We start from the raw sequence: 17,725 nt of genomic DNA, 5'->3' as shown, positions 1-17,725 counted from the left end.
AACGTTGGCGCGACCACGTAAGCCGAATGACTTCTGATCTTGTTGCTGAAATTCGCGGAACAGTGGTAACCACCCTGTGGGCTTTGCATTGTATGCGAGGTTTGACGCCCTAAAGCTGCACATGTACAGGTGCCCACAAAAGTTTTCGGAACGCCGAAATCACGCAAAACATCAATTTCGTCGCTGACTAGAAGCGCAGTCAGGCACTGAAGGCTGCATTGAGCAGGTCGCCCTGGGAACTACAAAACACACACTTCTCTTCGTGGCTGCATGCTTAGGCTGCCCAGTAATTAGGCTTTTGCTGCAAATATGTCGTGTTCCGAAAACCTTTGTGGGCACCTGTACATATAGTATATGAAGCTTCGAGAGACGTCTGTTTCTGTGAAAGAACCGTCAACAGAAATGGAAAATTGGTTTTTGAGGAAGGGAAATGGCGTAATAACTGTCTTACATCTCGTGGACACCTGAACCCCGCCGTAAGGGAAGGGAGAAAGGAGGGAGCGAAAGTGCCGCATTGGAATGCTCCGGAAGCACACGGGCAGTGTGAGCTAAACAGCTTCTCGACTTCGCGCCCTCGAAGTTCTGCTTTAGGGCCAATCTTGTTTTCACTGTATTTTACTGACCTGTATCAATCACTTATGCATCTAAAACCAATCTGCACATGCTGACGATAGCGCGCTCATTTTTTCTACAGAACAGTGGAAACTACAGGCGCCTTTGTCAACAGTGGCTAAACCTGTCAATTTAGCCGAGGATAAATAGGTCAACAAAGTGTTTCGCTCTGCATACAGCTCTGTTGACACGTGGTGTGCCTGGGATCAGCTTCATGAACATCCCCAGTAAAAATGTTTCGAGTGCGGCTTTCAGAAGCCAAGTTATCTGCAGACAAAATTTCAAATTCAGCGTCTTCGCGCCTTTTTTCTCTCGCCACTTTTCTACACGCTCGAAGGCCAGAGCCCCTTCGCCGCCCCCACCACCGGGCTGCCGACGGCGGAGCTTTCCAATTTTTAGCACAGAACGTATCGTTACCGCTTACCACGTACCGCGTACCGCGCCCCACCACTGCGCACGTGCTGATTGGTTCCGACGGGGTAGGTGGGGGCGCTGTTGACGCTGACGGAACGTTGCGCTCTCGGCGATCTGTGCATGCGCGGTGGCGGGGCACGGTACGCAGTATAAGCGGTAGCGGTATGCGCTTTGCTAAATGTATCTAACCTGGCCGCGATCACGGTAGCGTCCGTGGAGCGGCGTGCACCAATAGCCATTTATTAACCGACATACCCACACGCGTGTTACGGAGGAGGGTGCGAGTTCGAAAAGTTCTTCGGAAAGGGCTCGCGTACTTTAGAGCGCGATTGTGGGCTATCTGCTGCGTGTATATGTGCATTACGTAGTTGCCTCAGATGTTCATGATAACACAATACTCCGATTGAGCGAGTTTACACCCTGTGTCCAAAAGGTGCTTCAGAGCCCCTTTCATAACGTTTGCTTTAAATTAGCGTCATCGTGTGATGCATTATTGAAAATTAGAGCAAGAAAATTATTTACTACTTCATATTTCATCGCCATTTCGCGTACTGATGTAACTCATGCGCTTCTATTTTAAAAGACACTTGAAGCCAATTATACGCCTCCAGAAAGGGCTTTGTGCATTATGACGTTTTAACAGGTACCACTCAGGCAAAAAAGAAACATTGGGTCCAAATGGGCATTCCAAGCGGAATCAGTTGGAATCAAATGGACTCAATAGGTCAGCCAATTGGACTGATGAATCCAGCTGGGTAGCCCAACTGGCTTCCTAATTCCATTTCGGCAGTTCCTACGATTCCAACTAGGATCGCCCAGTTGGGAGGTCCGACTGAAGCGTACAACTGTACATTCCGATTGGAAGCTCCGGTTGGAATGTTCATTTCAACGTTATTGGCAACCGGACCCCCATTTGGGTGACCTTCCGTATGGAGCGTTTAAATTTGACTCGGACACCCACAAATGCCAAGGTTTGATTCATTACAATACGGCCATCAAACATTTCCGGAGCCCTTCACTACGCGTCCATAGCCTGAGCCTCTATGGGACGTTAAACCCCCATAAGCCACTCACCTCCGAACGGATAACATGGAGTCAAGCTTATATACCCATTACTGAGGGATGAACAATGAGTGATAGTGGCGAATAGGTAATAACCAAAGTTTCCGACAAAGCATTAAGGCTGTACATCTAATCTATGGCGAGTACTACCTAACAGATATGGTTGCAAAGTACTGCTAGTAGAAAAATATCTTTACTGCAGGAACAGTGGAAAAGTTCTGTAAATCCTTGCTCGAAATATATTTTATGTTGTTTTATAGTTATGACTCTAACATCATAATAACGTTTAGAATGCATGGTTTCGAACCCAGCCGCATTTCGATGGAGGCTAAACGCAAAGGCTCCTGTGTGCTAGCGGTCGAAATAATTCTGGAGCCTTCCACTACGGCGCCTCTTTCTTCCTTCACTCCCACCTCCCTCCCTTCCCTTACGGCGTGGTCCTGGTGTCCACAGAGATGCGAAACCATTACTGCGCATTTCCTTTCCTCAAAAAGCAATTTTGCAATTTCCATATTGAAACAATGTTTGTTTAGAATCTTGAAATAACGTTTCCTTACACATTACTGTAAGTTACATAACATTTTTATAGTGATATTTCAAAGTTCGGTGCTACCCGGGGAGTGGCAGTTGAAAGGTGATAGTCCTTTCTTTGCATTGTCACACTACTAACGACTGCAGGCTCATAGAAACGGCAGACGGCAATAAAATTCCGATAAGGAAGGGTCTCAGGCAGGGAGACACGATCTCGCCAATGCTCTTCACCGCCTGTTTACAGGAGGTGTTCCGAGGTCTGGATTGAGAACGGCTGAGGATAAGAGTTAATGGAGAATACCCAACTAATTTGCGATTCACTGATGACATTGACTTCCTAAGCCACTCAGGAGATGAGCTGCAAAGCGTGATCACTGACAGTCAGAGCAGGACGGTGGGTCTAAAATCTAACATCAAGGAAAACAAAGTAATGTTCATCAGTCTCGCAAGAGAACAGCAGTTCACGAGGTGCCGGAAGTGGTAAGGGAATACGTCTACTTAGGGCAGGTAATGGCCGCTAATCCGGATCACGAGATGGAAATAACTAGAATAAGAATGGGGTGGAGCGCATATGGCAGGTTCTCTCAGATCATGAATGGCAGTTTACCAGTATCTCTCAAGAGAAAAATATATGTGTATAGTTGCATCTTACCGGTGTTCACCAGTGGGGCAGAAACGTGGAGGCTAACGAAAAGGGCTCAGCTTAAGTTAAGGACAACGCAGCGAGCTATTGAAATAAAAATGTTAGGTGTAACGTTGAGAGACCTGAACTGGGCAGAGTGGGTGAGGGAACAAACGCGGGTTGACGACATCCTAGTCGAAATCAAGAGGAAGAAATGGGCTTGGGCAGGGCATGTAATGCGAATGACGGAGTGGATTCAGAGGTTAATTAAAGGCGAGACACCTTTGCCCTGCAGTGGGTGTAGTCAGGCTGATGATGATGATGTATGCGACTATAGCGCACCTAATTTGCATTTGACCTAACCATTTGACCTAACAAGGTTCTGCTGGGGAGGGCTAATTTCGGATCTTTAACTCTGCACTAATATCGAACAGTATAAGGGCGCATTTGCGTTTCGCCTCCATCCAAAAGCCTTCGCCGCGGCCGGGTTCGCTGCGCGTCGAGCGGCTATCGCTGTAAAAATATTCCGCATGAGATACTAGCGTACTAACTGCCGCGACAATGTCGGCTGTCGGGCTAACTGCACGGCCAGGGACACTTTGTTTTTCGTTCTTTTTATGGTCCCACAATGATTTTTGTCTGGCTAACTACAGCCAGGCTGCAGGGTAGGGGCAGATATCGCTGCATATGACATGTAGGCATAGAGAAACATACTGCAGGTTCCAAATAATGAAAAAGAAATGGAAGCGCTGAAAAGTGAACGTTGCTGAAAAGTAGCAACACCATAAAAGCAAAAAGCAAAAAGTTTCGAGGCAAGCTTGCCACGAGTCAACTTTTGCTTTTTTTTTAACCACTTTATAAGGCAGCCACCGCATGGTCATGTGAAATTACACCGTGTTTTTGTTTTTTATAATTTCCTTGTTAGCTTACTTTTTTTAGAAGTTACAAACTATAAAGGGTAAACGTTCGCTGAAAACGTTAACATGAAACAGAGATGCTTAGTGGCGCTGCCTACCACACTTGCTCTGGTAGTATATAATGCTTTTGGAATCGTCGCCATCCACATGTTATCAAGCTTGCCCGTTTCCAAAATGGAGGACAATGGAAACCGACTAGTGTAATGTTCGATGGCGTTTCTCCCTCAAGGTATTTAGCGTGAAATAAGGTTCACCAAGCTTGCCGCAGGAGCGGTGCGATTGTGTATGGCGGCTTCCGGTGTGGTGAAAATGATTAAACGCCCAGCTGATCGCCCGGAAGACTTGGCTTCTCCACGTAAGCGGGCTGACCGTAGTGTCGCTAGCAATTAAAAAAATTGGCAGCATAAATTTTGCCGGCACCGGGAAAATCACTGGGCCGAAATTCTCCCGGCACTCGCCTCTTATTTGCTTACTTGGGGCGACAAGAGAGGGAAAAAAATTGTCCTTGATTTTCCCTGCATAGTGCGTCTGTCGGCCGCTGCGAATTGTATCAGGCTGGTCCGGCGCTTGCGAGTTAATGATCGGCAACATAGGCGTCGTGAGAGTAATCTCTTGCCTATTTTCGTAGCTCTTATCGGCTACGGAGAACTTAGGAATCCCAAACCTTAGAAAAATCTCAGTTAACGAGGCTACGAACATCCTATAGGTGGTTATTAGTTGGCAAATAGTTCGCAGCCCGCGGGCGTGTGCTTCGAAGTCTCGAGCGCGCTTACCAAACCCGCCTCCCATTGTGTGCATTGCTTTCCTGTGATCGTCTTTGATCCTGTGATCGAGAGGAAAAAAATTGTCCTTGATTTTCCCCGCATAGTGCATCCTGTCGGCCGCTGCGAATTGTATCAGGCGCTTGCGAGTTAATGATCGGCAACATAGGGCGTCGTGAGAGATATCTCTTGCCTGTTTTCGTAGCCCTTATCGGCTACGGAGAACTTAAGCATCCCAAACCTTAGCAAAATCTCAGAGGCTAACAAGGCTAGGAACATCGGATAGGTGGTTATTAGTTGGCAAATAGTTCGCAGCCCGCGGGCGGGTGCTTCGAAGTCTCGAGCGCGCTTACCAAACCCGCCTCCCATTGTGTGCATTGCTTTCCTGTGATCGTCTTTCCTTTTACGCATTTAGTTTTTGTGTGTGTGTTAGTACACTCCAAGTGGAGCACATAGTTCGATGTTAATTACGCCACAACTCCCGTGCCGCGCGTTCGTCGCGCCGATAGTTGAGTACTGTTCAGGGGAAGAAGCTGAGCGTTTAGACATCGTTTATTTACAGTTATGTGTCTACATCAGAAGGGTACTGCTAGGTTGCATGTGATTTGGCTGTTTATTACCTGAAGACTCAGAAAGTTCACCCATATACATCTTAGAAATATAGCCTAAATATGACCTTACTTGCTGTCACCTGCAATCAATGCAGAGGTCACTGAGGGATGGCATGGAACTTTCGAGATACTCAGTCACAGTTTCCATGGGAAGAAGTCGCTTCTTATTTTCTAGCCAGTTGGAGGCCAGTGCCGGGAAAATTTCATGCTGGCAATTCTTCTCGATGCTTAAAATTTACTCCGAATTCTGCTGACTGCGCTCTACTATGCTGAGCGCGCAGTAATGCGCCTCATTCTCTCTGTGGCTTACGAAGACTGATATATATGTTTCTTTCATGTATGATGCTTGCAATGGATCATTTTGTGCCGTTTTTCAGGTGATGTTAAGGTCTTAAAGATTGCCTGCCCAGATGGCAGTGCAGTGCCTGCACCTGCTCCTGTGGACAGCAGCAGTGCGAGTGGAATAACCAGTGGTGGGCCATGCAGTGAGGCAACCACTACGATGCCCAAAGGCGACGTGGTGGCTTCCGACAAAACACATGAGGTTCAGCCTGAACTCTGCTTTCACCGCGGTGCCCTCCTGCTTGCGCACAGGGGAAGACCATATGCAAGGCCGCGGCTCTTTATCGACATCATGACGAAGGATTCTGAGGAGAGGGCCACTGATGTGCCCAATGTTTCTGTCCGACCCGGAGGCAGCAAGAGGATAAGTCCAGCCAGACCCTCTATTTTCAAGCATCACACATATGCAGATCCACTCATTGTGGATGAAAGCACACTTGATGCTGCTGAAGAAACTGTCACAACGAGCACCCGGGAGAAAACAACAAGCAGCAGGTCAGGTCCACAGACATGCCCTGTCTGCAAGAAGCTTATCAGCAATCTCAGCAACTTGAGGCAACACTTCAATATTTGTCACTCATCATCTGAGCGGCCTTTCCCATGCGATATGTGCGAGAAGCGTTTCAACACAGAGAGCAACCTTCGCCAGCACCGACGAACGCACACAGGGGAACGCCCTTTCCCATGCCCCCACTGTGACCGATGCTTTGGCACATCCACAAACTTGAGGCAGCACGAGAGAACTCATACAGGTGAGCGGCCGTTTGCCTGCTCCGAGTGCCCACGCGCCTTCCAGACATCAAGCAATTTGAGGCAGCATCAGCGGATACATTCTGGCGAACGGCCTTTCCCATGTCCTGAGTGTGGCAAGCGCTTTGGGTCATCAGCGAACCTCAAGCAGCACCGTAGGATTCATGAGAACTACCGACTCGAACAAAGCCGGCATGAACTTCTGACAAAAATGATTACGGATGGCAAGTCTGCAACAAAAGACGGTGAGCAGAGACCTGCTGAGAATGACGATACATCCCAAGATGATGCACCCCGGCCAGATACAATCCTCTGCATAGAGGTGGAAGAGAAGGACCAGACATCCAATGGGGCGGAGATGATTGTGGGCTATCAGAGTGTGGCTGACAGAACTGTGTGATGAATTCAAGGAGGCACGTTACCACCGGTGTTGCAGCGCCACCAATCAATGACTGTTATGTGAAGGAGGTACAGCAAATGGATTTTGGCGCTGATCAGCATTCTAGTTGTTCTCACCTTTGCCTTCTGCTTTGGTGAAGGATTCAGTCTGTGTGTTATGAAAATGGGCAAACTTTGATGTGGGCTTTGTATCTTGCTCAGCCTGTGCAGGATAGTGTAAAGAAAATGAGAAAAAAAAAGGCATCCATATTGATGTCATCAGTTTCCCTTCCTCATTGAGCTTGTTATTCAGATATTTATGAGCCACTGACTATCTTGGCATTTTTGCAGCTGTAAGTTTTGTTGGCCTGCACACCAATGAGATATGTTATGTACCAGCATTCGCAGAGCTTCTGTTTATGTACTTTTCTAGTTGGGCTGTGATTCAGTTATTTCATGCATGCATTTAGACCTTCACACTACCTTCGGCCATCCTTTCTCTGATGTATTAATCGTGAGGTTTGGCTGTGCCTGTACATAAAGTGTCACACCTGTCTGAACCGCTTCATTTGCAGTTCATTCGCCCATCCCTTATTCTTTATAAAAAGTGCATTGCAATCTAAACATTTACATTTGTCGTGTGGCATTGTGAACACAGGAAGGACAAACAGTGAAGTGACAACACAGTACCGGGAGTCTGAATTTTAATATTGACAAACACTTATAAGTGCACAGTGGCCAAAAATATATGAGGAGCATGTGTCGTGCAAATGCCATCAACTATGGTGAAATAAAACCTATAGAACGTATTAAAGATTTATTTCAGGGGGAAGAATGAAACATGAGTTAAACGCGCAAACATTTTCAGTGGCTATCCAGTAAAAGCTATGAATGCTAGGCGATGGCTTGTGCAATAGTGCAGTTTTCAGGCATTCATGAGCCAACCGCACAGGTCTGTGAATGGCTGCGGCACGCTCCCAGTTTCCAGTGCACAGCCACGTAAAATTTGCCTGCCAGTGCAATGGACATGCTGCCCAGTTTCATTGTTTTGTCTTCCTCAGTATCTTGGGTGGTGTGTGCAAATTTTTTTTCCAATCAGGATCTTCGTTTCACCACAGTTGATTGTGATTTTGTCACACATGCCCTTGGCTGGCTCTGCACATGCATCTGTCTGTTCATGATGAAGTTGGAAGTTCTGTGCTGTGTTGCTGATTTTCCTGCTACTTTTGCAGTGCCACATGATGCTACCTGCCATAGTGACTCAGTGGCAGTGGTGTTTAGCTGCAGAGCACGTGCTTACAGGTTTGGTCCTGGCCATGGCGGCCTCGTAGCAGTGGAGGTGAAATGCAGACATGCCAGTGTACTGAAATTGTGGTCAAAGTTGGTTGAAAGCCCACCGTTATTGCGTGCCTTAGATCACAGTATTGGCTTGGAATATGAAAATCTATTGACCAGCACCAGCAACTGGCTCAGAGTTCTATTGTGGCCCAAACAATTTCATTGCTGTATAGTCCGTCATCTAAGTGAGGTGTTTAGAAATCATAGTTCAAAGTGAAAAGTACTGCTGCTGCTGGCAGGGAGTGTGCATCAGGTAAAATCGTACAGTGAAGAGCAAAAATAAAGTGCTCGGGACAGGAACTGACTTCCAACTAGCCTTATTGCAGTGGTGCAATAATTAGTGCATCACACGCAGGATAAATTTTAATGCACATAGTTGCTATGTGGTGGTTCCACAGCTTTTCTGCCAAAGGAGGTTATATACACCTAGTCCTACCTTAGGAAATATGGGCTGCTATTGCTCGCTCCCAACTCAAGATATGCCAACATCAACCCATAACGTCCCTCTTCTAAACATTACTTGTGCTCTGTGCGCCTCGTGAGTGCAAGCAACTAGTCACCGCGGTGGCTCGGTTATGGCGCTTGGCTGCTGAATCGAAAGACGCGGGTTCGATCCCTGCCATGGCGGTCGAATTTCGATGGAGGCGAAATTCTAGAGGCCTGTGTACTGTGCTATGTCAGTGCACGTCAAGGAACCCCAGGTGGTCGAAATTTCCGGAGCCTTTCACTATGGCGTCGCTCGTAGCTTGAGTCGCTTTGGGACGTTAAGCCCCAATAAACTATCAAACAAGCAAGCAACTTCTGTACTTGTAATGTAGATCTTTTATTTATAAGTATCTGTAAAAGAATTTGTTGCAGCGTCCTGAGCCACTGAAAGTAGTGTGCATGTTGTGGCCACTGCGGTCGTGGGAGTTAAAGAAATGAACAGAAAAGCTTTTAGTCTGGCAGGTAAAGTGTTTCAAAACCTAGGTACATATGAATTCGTCACACTACTGAACACCAATAAGCATATTGGTTCAAGCTGGCCAGAACATCAGCACCAATAACCACTGTGTATGATGTCACACAAACATAACAGTGTGTGCACTGCTCATAGTGATGCTTGCAAATGGGTCGCAGCTGCTTCAAGACATTGTGACAAAAGGCTCAGTAAGCAGTAAAAATTTTCTTGTTAAACTACCTCTTTCCGTCCAGCAACCGTATCTCGGCCCGAGTCTCTTTAAAAGAGTGAGTAAACTTAAGACCTGCGTGCATGTCATGCAGTGCAACCTAGACTTACTGTATATGCCTTTGGTAGCATATACAGTAACGCTAGTGCAACCCACCGCGGTGGCTTATCTTGCGGCGTTCGGCTGCTGAACACGAAGATGCGTAATAAACACCGGCCACGCGTCGCGGAGTCGAAATGCAAGAAAACGCTCGTTTGCCGTACGATGTCTGAGCATGTTTAAAGAACCCTCAAAGTTAGAGTGCACTGAACCCACTTCGGCGACTCTATTCCTTCGTTCACTCCCTCCTCTATCCCTTCGCTCACGGGTTGACTCGTTCAACCCGCCGGTGGTGGTGGTGAAAACATTTATTAAATCATAGGGAGAGGTGTTGGGGGTCGTGACCTGAAGGGTCACGCCCTTACAACCACTAGGTGGGATGCCTAGACAGGTACCCCATTGGCGTTTGCCGCAGCCCGGGCGCGCTGCGTTAAGGCCCTTTGGGCCTCGAGGGTGCAGCAACCGGACAGGGTCGCCTCCCAGTCCTCTCGGGTGGGGTTTGGGATAGGCGGTAGGAATGGGTTCTGCTGGCAGGCCCACACCATGTGGTAAGTGTCAGACACCTCCCCACAGTGTGAGCACCGCCCGTCGAATTGAGGATCGAAATGTTGCAGAGTTGCCGGGCACAACATCGCCGCGGCGGCTCAGTCCTTAGCCAGGGTATATTCTAGGCACTATAGCCAGGGTTCGAACCCGATCGAACCCGAGCGAGCTATGGCAGCGAGGCAGTTCGCGAATCATTTAAATTTTTTTCGTGTCAGTCTTTTGCACTTTTGCAGAGTTAGTCGCAAATTTGGCACTTCAAATGCAAGTTGCCAACGGTTCTAAACAAAAAAAAAAAAAAAATTGGCACTACGTACGAAACTGCTAATGTTTAAAGCCAAGCCGAGCTGGCTGACTCTGCATGTTGCTTCTACCAAAGGGCATTGTTGAGTTTCACGACAAATTTAGGCCTGGATAGGTGGTAGCCACACTGATCGTTGCAGTCTGCGGTGGTTGGAATCATCGTTTTCTCCGAAAGTCAATAGTCATCCTCTGGAACCAGTGTTTGGCTTTAAATTCAAGGTGAGCGCCGAAGTCTTGTTCTTGATTGTAACGGCACAAGTGCGCAGGTGGTAGGGCGAGAAAAAACCCCTGTGAGGCCTTTTTTCGCCCGCACCTCCACGTCTGTCCTGCAGCACATTTGGTGGCCCATTGTTGTTTTCACTCAAATATTTTTGCGTACGATCTGGGGTCCTCGTGACGTTATCTGTCCCTAGACTTGACCGACTGTACCCAGGGAAAAGAACACAAGCTTTGCAGCCTCCGATTTTTTTGCGACAGTCATCCGGCATGTTGAGTAGTGGGCTGAGGTGGTGGAGCTTTTCATCGCAGCTGCAGTGCTGCTATTTCTCCCCCGTGGGTGCGATATTCTTTGCAAGGTTATGAACGATTTGAATTCGTAAGCGGCGGTTGCTCGCAGTTTCTCTTTTTTTTTTTTTCCTTTCTCGTTAGACCTGAACATGCGTGTTGGTCGAATCGAATGCAGCTCATGAACGTGTATTGCGTCACGGCCTCACGGCTTTAAGGCGGCGGTTCCGGCCTAGAACGAAGTATTGGCTGGAAAGCGGGCGCTCGAGCCGCCACACGTCCTCGTACCGGACGCAATCTGACACTTTCGCCGGCCGGTGATCTGCGGTGCCATGCACGCAGGTATCCGCAGTCTGCGTGCTTCGGTCATCCATTGCTTTGTAGAGCACGGGCGTAGCGGACAGCGTCAAACGTTCGCAAGCGCACATGGTCTCGCGAGGTCCATTCGGACAAGCACCCGCGGCGTCAGCAGCCTCACGATTTTCTATCAGGTGAAATAAGTGCGCAGTAGCCCTGTTCTCCGGAAGATCGAGGTAACTGTGAGGCACAGCTTCGACTTGTTCAAGTGCGTTCACAGATTTACGCTGCTGCTGCCGCATTTTGATGCAGCATTGTAATCGCACCTTAGCAAGTAGGCATTTTGGCGTCCACTGCTGCGGAGCAAGCCAGCCGCCCATGATAGAACCTGGTGATAAGGGGGGGGGGGGGGGGGGGGGGGGGGGGGGAAGGAGGGGTTTGGAACCCGCAATGGATTAAATTTGAGGAAGTGTAGTGAAACATCGCAAACACTGTTTCCATAGGGAGCACAGGTTCTGTCTGGTATACACCTGAGTGCATATTTTTGCATGTGGACGTAAGCAGCAAACTGAAAAGGCTTGTATGGTGCCTGGCAAAAAGAAAAAAAAATCAAGAATGCTCATGTTAGTTGAATGGGAAACCACACGTGCGTGTCTCAGTAAGCGGGTGGCAAAGACGAGCACCTGTGTGATACACAAAAATAAGTGTGCAGAAGGTGCATTAACTGCATAGTTGCACCCACAGTTAAAGGAAGAATCTAGTACAAAAGAAACACCAGAATCGCTATGCATGGGATTTCACTAGCATATGACGTTCCAAGAACTTGTGTTAGTGGCAGAAAGAATGAATGTTCTGAAAACACCTTTGATGTGTTGTGCTGCAAGGTCCATCTTCAGCTTTACTGCTGCCAACTGAGAATTTTTATATATTGGTGTGCATTTTTATAGAGACTTTTGCATCTCCTGGTAAATTTGTTCCACACCTGCTCACAGCGCCAGGTACGTGTGGTTTAAAAGCATGTAACTTGTGTCCACCCTTATTTCTTTTTTGTATTGGTTCAGTTCTGTTGCACTGTACTCATGCCACAACTCATGCCTGGTGTTGAACATATGAATTATTGTAAATAAAGCAACTGTTCTAAGTCAGTGACCCTTTTGCCTTTTTTTCTTGCGTTCGCATGCTTGCGTCTGTCTGGGCTCATACCATTGGGCTTGTTTGCATGTGCCATATTTCAACATCTTTAATGATGGCATGCATCCTGCCTTTTAGCTTGGGTAACCTATGTGACCACTGAAGCGAACATTTGAGTGTTATGTTTTGTAAACGAATGCCCTGCCACAGTGGCTCAGTGGCTGTGGCAGTTGGCTGCTAAGCTCGAAGTTGCAGGATCAAATCCCAGGTGCAGGTGCTGTTCTTTCATGAAGGCGTAGTGCAAAGACGCCTGTGTGTGACACAGTGTCAGACGGTTGAGGTTATTTCAGAGCCCTCCGCTACAGCAGCTTTCATAGCCCGTGTGCAACTATGGGATCTTAAACTCCTTGCATTGTATCGTATCAATCCGGTTTTGAGGCACTCAGGCTGATTGGTTAGAACAGCTAGGGCCCTTTTTTATTGGGTGACTCCTGCATCTTGAGCAATTGTTAGACCAACTTTTCTCCAGAAACTGCCTTTCAGAGACATATTTTGCCAGTGCAGGCAGCCGAACATAAGTACCGTGTAGAAACTGGTGCTATCTTAAAGCCAATGTCAGAAAGGTCTCCATGTAATTGTTGATCCGGCCTTCGTGCTTTGATTCCATTCTAGCTTTTCTCACCCAAGGCAAGGATTCACTTCAGGGTGTGGTCAAACAGCACCCATTAGAAGCCCTGTCATCTGGGCTGTGCTACTGTAGCAGTGTACACACGAACTCAGTGTTGAGTTTTTGAGGTAAAAAAAAAAAACACTCGACAGGCTCATGTAAATGCTATTGAGTTCAGTAAAGCCGGTGGCAGGGAAGTTGGATTTAACTTGCCTGCAGCGGGCAGGTTGACTTACCTGACCCTAAGGCCTCTATCTGACCTGATCTGTGAAGTGTCTGTAAACGTGGTTATAATGAAGTTGAGTAAGGGAGCCAGTCGGGTTAGTGGGTGGGAAGAGAGTAATTGGAACCTCTTTTATACTGGCATTGCCGCGCCTCTTGAGATCTGGTTGTGCACTGCGATCTTGGATGCTGCGTTTTCACGCTCGCGCTGCACTGTGGTCACACGAGTCGACTTTCCATGATTGTGTTCATGTAGATGTTCAGTCATCAAGCAGGGCTGAACTTGCTCTGCTTGATCTCTTATTTAATCCACTTCTATTACATTTGTGTTAACAAGGCTCTTGTAAGTGCTAGGCATTCAGGTTGCACCCGTGGCACTGAAAGAAGGATTACCTAGTTTAGAGTAATTGTTGGGACCTGACAGTTCTAGGACGATAATGGATCTGTAATACGTGCAGCTTAATAAAAGCGTGTAAAAGTTATTGAAATGTGACTTGGTAAACATTTTCTTGACATGACAGCTTTCATAGCTTGTTTGTCAAATTAAAGTTTCCCACAGCAAAAACCAACGTATAGTGGCCCATTTTTCTTATTTTAAAAATAAGTGAAGGCCCTGTTTGCAGAACAATTTCATGAAAAATTTGTTTATAATCAACCTATGATCTTAGAAAATGTCCCCCCCCCCCCCCCCCCCCCCCTACCTGCCCCCAGAATTTCGTAAAATATAAAACCTGAAAAAGAAGGACCCCAATTATAGGGCAGCATTAAGTAATGGATGAGCGTGGAAGTAATAGATGTCATGAGCATGTTGAATTACTCTAGTTCTTTAATTTTTTGTTCTTCGATAATGTTTTCTTGGGTTCATTCAGCATAGACTCACTAGCACTCGTTGTCAGGATATAACACCCACAGAAGGTGCTAATGGCATAGTGTAGGCCCTGTACTCCCAATGTATTTGAGTCAACTACTGCACCTACTGCAAAAGAGGTGCACCTACTGCATCTCTTTTTCAAATAAAGCTGGGGAAATAAAAAGCAACCTTCTATCTTAATGCTTTTGTATTAACGGGCTAAATGCTAGAGAAAATCACATTTTGATGTATTTAGAAAGGCAAGAAACATTTTCACTTGCATTTTTTTTTTGCGTAAATTGGTATGCACTGAAACGTATTTTTGGTATCCATCAGCCATGTTATCAGTAAGGGTGTTTGAACGGGCTAGTTGGTAGTTCATATTTGGAAAAAACAGCGCACTCCTAAGACGCGGACTGAGAAAGCACTGTGTCGTCCTGTCTTGTTCAGTCCATGTCTTAAGGTGTGCTGTTTTCTCCAAATATGTCATCAGTACCAGGGTAAATTTCACACTTCCTTGCCGGTTGCTTTGCTCTCCTTGTCTTCGTAGTTGTCTACTCTGTTCACTCGGTAATTATGATGGCGGTTAATCCCACCCAACCACATCTCAGTGTATTGCACTGGTGATACCCTAAATACCTTAGGACATTTTCAGGCCACGCTGCCATCAATGAATGTTACAGTTGCATCTAAGCTGGTGATTTGGAGTATCTCAAGTCTAAGGAAGACATTCTTTAGTGTGTGCTCACAGACGATGTGGTTGAAGGACTAAGAACGATTTTGGCTCTGCCTATGGAGACACTTTTACAAGCGGTGGCTTAGCTAGTTCCTGGAGAGCTGGCCTTGTGGCGTGAAGAGCAGATGTGCACAAAAGCTCGTTCGTTATCTGGCTATTATTGTAGGATTGGACAGAGGCCATCATGTTTGTCGGTACGGGTAGGCAAACATATTGAAATATGTGGCCCAAACAGGCTCATGCATGTTTTCTAAGTATCCAGCATACCTACCAATAGCAAAACAATAACAGTTCTTAATTTCAGAATGACCTCAAGAGACTGAAGGGATAGTGTGCCTCGTGTGGGAAAACTAACACTGAGTAAAGCACACCAGCGTCGAATAAAACATGCCATGTACCTTTTGAATGGTCATATTGCTGCTGAAGAATGTGCTTAGGATAGAGAAACTCCTAGTTTTACTTTCAAAGTAGTTATTTCTTCTTGCAGCAAAAATGTACCATGTGACTGCAAGCTCAAGAAAAAAAAGCAGCAGGTTTGGCCACTCGCCATTTGGTTTCGAAAACCAGGCAGTTGTGGCTATGAAAGGGTGGAAAAGCACTGGGAATCACAGAATAATGTTCAGGAATGTGTCGGCATTCAAGATGGGTAGAAAGCCAGAAAATGCTGATTTCTGCAATTTTTTGCAATTGCTGGCTTGTCAGACATTGAAAACCAATTTCGTACACTGTTGCGGTTGGTCAGCGGAGTAATACAGATGCTGCGGGCAGTGGTTCACACTGTTACCAACTGCTGCTTTTTTTTTTTTTTTCAAGTAAAGTCATATCCTTCTATAGTAGTGCCTGTAAACGGTATTTTTGCACATTCTTTTAGTGCTGCCTGTAACACCTTTGAACGATTAATTTGAAGGGTACATTTATGGATGAGTTATTATTGTGCGTCATGTTTGGCCCATGCGCATTTTGTTGAATAGCACTTCTTGGATGAAAAACTTTATTTGCCCATGCGAAGGGTCACACTGACGTGTTCTGTGTGAAGCTTAGGCACACTCTGCGGTTGAGCGCTGCTCGTGCCCATTTCTTTTCCCGTTTCCTTTGCCCCTAGGGGGACCATGTCCGGCGAGCCAAGTCCACAGGTGTTGTTGACCGAGATGTCGGCTAGCATGCTGCCGTCCTGTGAGATGCTAGTCAAAAGTGAAGGCCTGGATAATGCTGAGGTGGTGAGCGACCAAGTCCTGGATGACGAGGTGGACGATGTGATGCCAGGCGAAGTGGTGTCCGAGGAGGCCCTGGAAGTGGCTGCTGAAGTGATGGAGGCTGAAGTGATGGAGGCTGCCAGTAGTGAGCTGCAGGCCGCTGATGCTGTTGAGGCCATCTTGGTGCCTGACGAAGAGGTAGAGGAGGTGGAGTTTCATGGCACAGTGGTGCAGGCGGTGGAAGAGGTGCAGCAGGTGGAAGACATCACAGCTGAGGTCATGGCTTCTGCGGTGACTGTCGACAATAATGGCTCCACCGTTCTTTGCAAGGTATGCAAAAGAAAGTTTTCCAGCTGGGGTCAAAAGATGGTACGTGGGAGGCAGTGCCGCCAGACGTCTCTTTAAAGGGCCTCTTAGGTCAAGTGATCAAGTGAGTGTGATTGCTACGGCTGTAGGCTGGACCTTTGGATAGTAAATGTTGCGGGCACCAAAAATAAGCAGCTGAAATTATTTTAACGTTCCAAACAATCAGAAATGGGCATTGCAACTTTTGTAAAGAGGTTGCTAAAATATGTAGAAATGACTGCCAGTCATAGTCACTTCAAGGAAGTGTACCAGGGATATTGATAAGTTTCATAGCAAGTGGCAGAGGCTTGGACCTACCCACAAAACTCGGGCCTAGCCTGGCTGGGCTGGAATATGCAGTGGTGTTTTGCTGAGCCTTGGCCAGGGCTGGGCTCAGGCCCATGCTTGGATGAGGCATCACATGGTCTACATGTTGACAACAGCGATGGAATTGGTGTTTAGATGGCGGAATAGACAGAATGTGACACTATTTTGTGACTTTTAAATGTGGTTTCAAGTGTCCTTGCATGCAATGGAGACGCCTGCTTAAGTGACTGCCCTGGTGAGAGACGACTGTGAAAAATGCTACGCTAGCAGACTATGCATGGCAATGAGGTAAAGCCTCCCAGTCTGCAGAGGCATATAAGGAAATGGAAAGACCTCAGAATACTTAACTGTTCTACCTAATCCAACCGTACACCATCTCGCCACTCATCTGACTGCAGTGCTTTGTTAATTTGCTCCTTTTACTGAGTGCAACTCCTACTCAAAGGTCATCTAGCTGTGGCACGCATACCAAGAATACTGACCTTTTCGGTCAAAACCAAATTTTGAAAATTTAATTCGGCATAGTTGTATGGTTATTTACTTTCGGTGTTAACTGAGGAGTTCAACCTTTCTGCACAAGACATTTGTTTTGGCAGTCGTCATTTCATCAAACTGTGTGCATTTGTATTATCAAATGTTTTTCCACCTTGCCTTGCACTTTGGGATTTTGGCTCGCTTCCTTGACTGTCAGGTGTGCCACTAGTTTTACTCTCTTGATTTTTGCCCAAACTAACCTAACTTTAATGTGAGCAACTCAAGCTGGGGCTAGCCTAGATGATCTGAGTGGCGTATCTTCGAAGCCTACTCACTTACCCTTTCTCTTGTTGCACATTTAATCCGATAACTCAAATGAAAGGAGATATGTATAAATTAGTTCACATAAGTTTGATGTAGCGAACCTGTGACGTGAAGGATGCACGTGAAACAAAAAAATTTTCACTAATGATTTATTGTGTCATTAAAATAATATTTGATCAAGTTGTTTTGATAAAATGGTTGAC

At 46.6% G+C, this 17,725-nt stretch overlaps 2 protein-coding genes across 5 annotated transcripts in view; both read left to right on the top strand.

Moving 5' to 3' along the window:
- The first annotated feature begins 4,331 nt into the window (after nucleotides 1–4,331).
- LOC149341158 (uncharacterized) lies at nucleotides 4,332–7,560 on the top strand. Of its 2 annotated transcripts, none has more exons than XM_089543060.1 (2): nucleotides 4,332–4,513; nucleotides 5,908–7,560. In XM_089543060.1, exons 1-2 carry the CDS (start codon nucleotides 4,444–4,446, stop codon nucleotides 7,020–7,022), a joined length of 1,185 nt encoding a protein of 394 aa, XP_089399186.1. In that variant the 5' UTR covers nucleotides 4,332–4,443; the 3' UTR covers nucleotides 7,023–7,560. The 2 variants fall into 2 exon arrangements, with proteins under 2 accessions (XP_089399186.1, XP_089399187.1); XM_089543061.1 differs by having other exon boundaries at nucleotides 4,335–4,387.
- Nucleotides 7,561–10,297: 2,737 nt separating this feature from the next.
- The window catches only part of LOC149341157 (uncharacterized), a 34,684-nt gene continuing 27,256 nt past the window's right edge, over nucleotides 10,298–17,725 (top strand). For all 3 annotated transcript variants that reach the window (XR_016282875.1, XM_089543059.1, XM_089543058.1), the window contains exons 1-2: nucleotides 10,298–10,671; nucleotides 15,962–16,382. Coding sequence is in view for 2 of the 3 variants with exons in the window: in XM_089543059.1 (XP_089399185.1) it covers nucleotides 15,969–16,382 (414 nt within the window). In the remaining variant the exon portion in view is untranslated. The remainder of the gene's footprint in view (nucleotides 10,672–15,961; nucleotides 16,383–17,725) is intronic.

This window comes from Amblyomma mixtum, chromosome 5 (assembly GCF_055824585.1).
Source record: "Amblyomma mixtum isolate Tamu chromosome 5, ASM5582458v1, whole genome shotgun sequence".
Lineage (NCBI taxonomy): Eukaryota > Metazoa > Arthropoda > Arachnida > Ixodida > Ixodidae > Amblyomma > Amblyomma mixtum.
The sequence above is the reverse complement of the archived record's forward strand: the minus strand, read 5'-3'. Positions and strand labels throughout refer to the sequence as shown.

Coding starts and splice junctions, on each gene's coding strand:
- LOC149341158 (XM_089543060.1), top strand. CDS start 4,444: ATGGCGGCTTCCGGTGTGGTGAAAATGATTAAACGCCCAGCTGATCGC. Junction 4,514..5,907: donor GGAAGACTTGGCTTCTCCAC/GTAAGCGGGCTG, acceptor GCCGTTTTTCAG/GTGATGTTAAGGTCTTAAAG.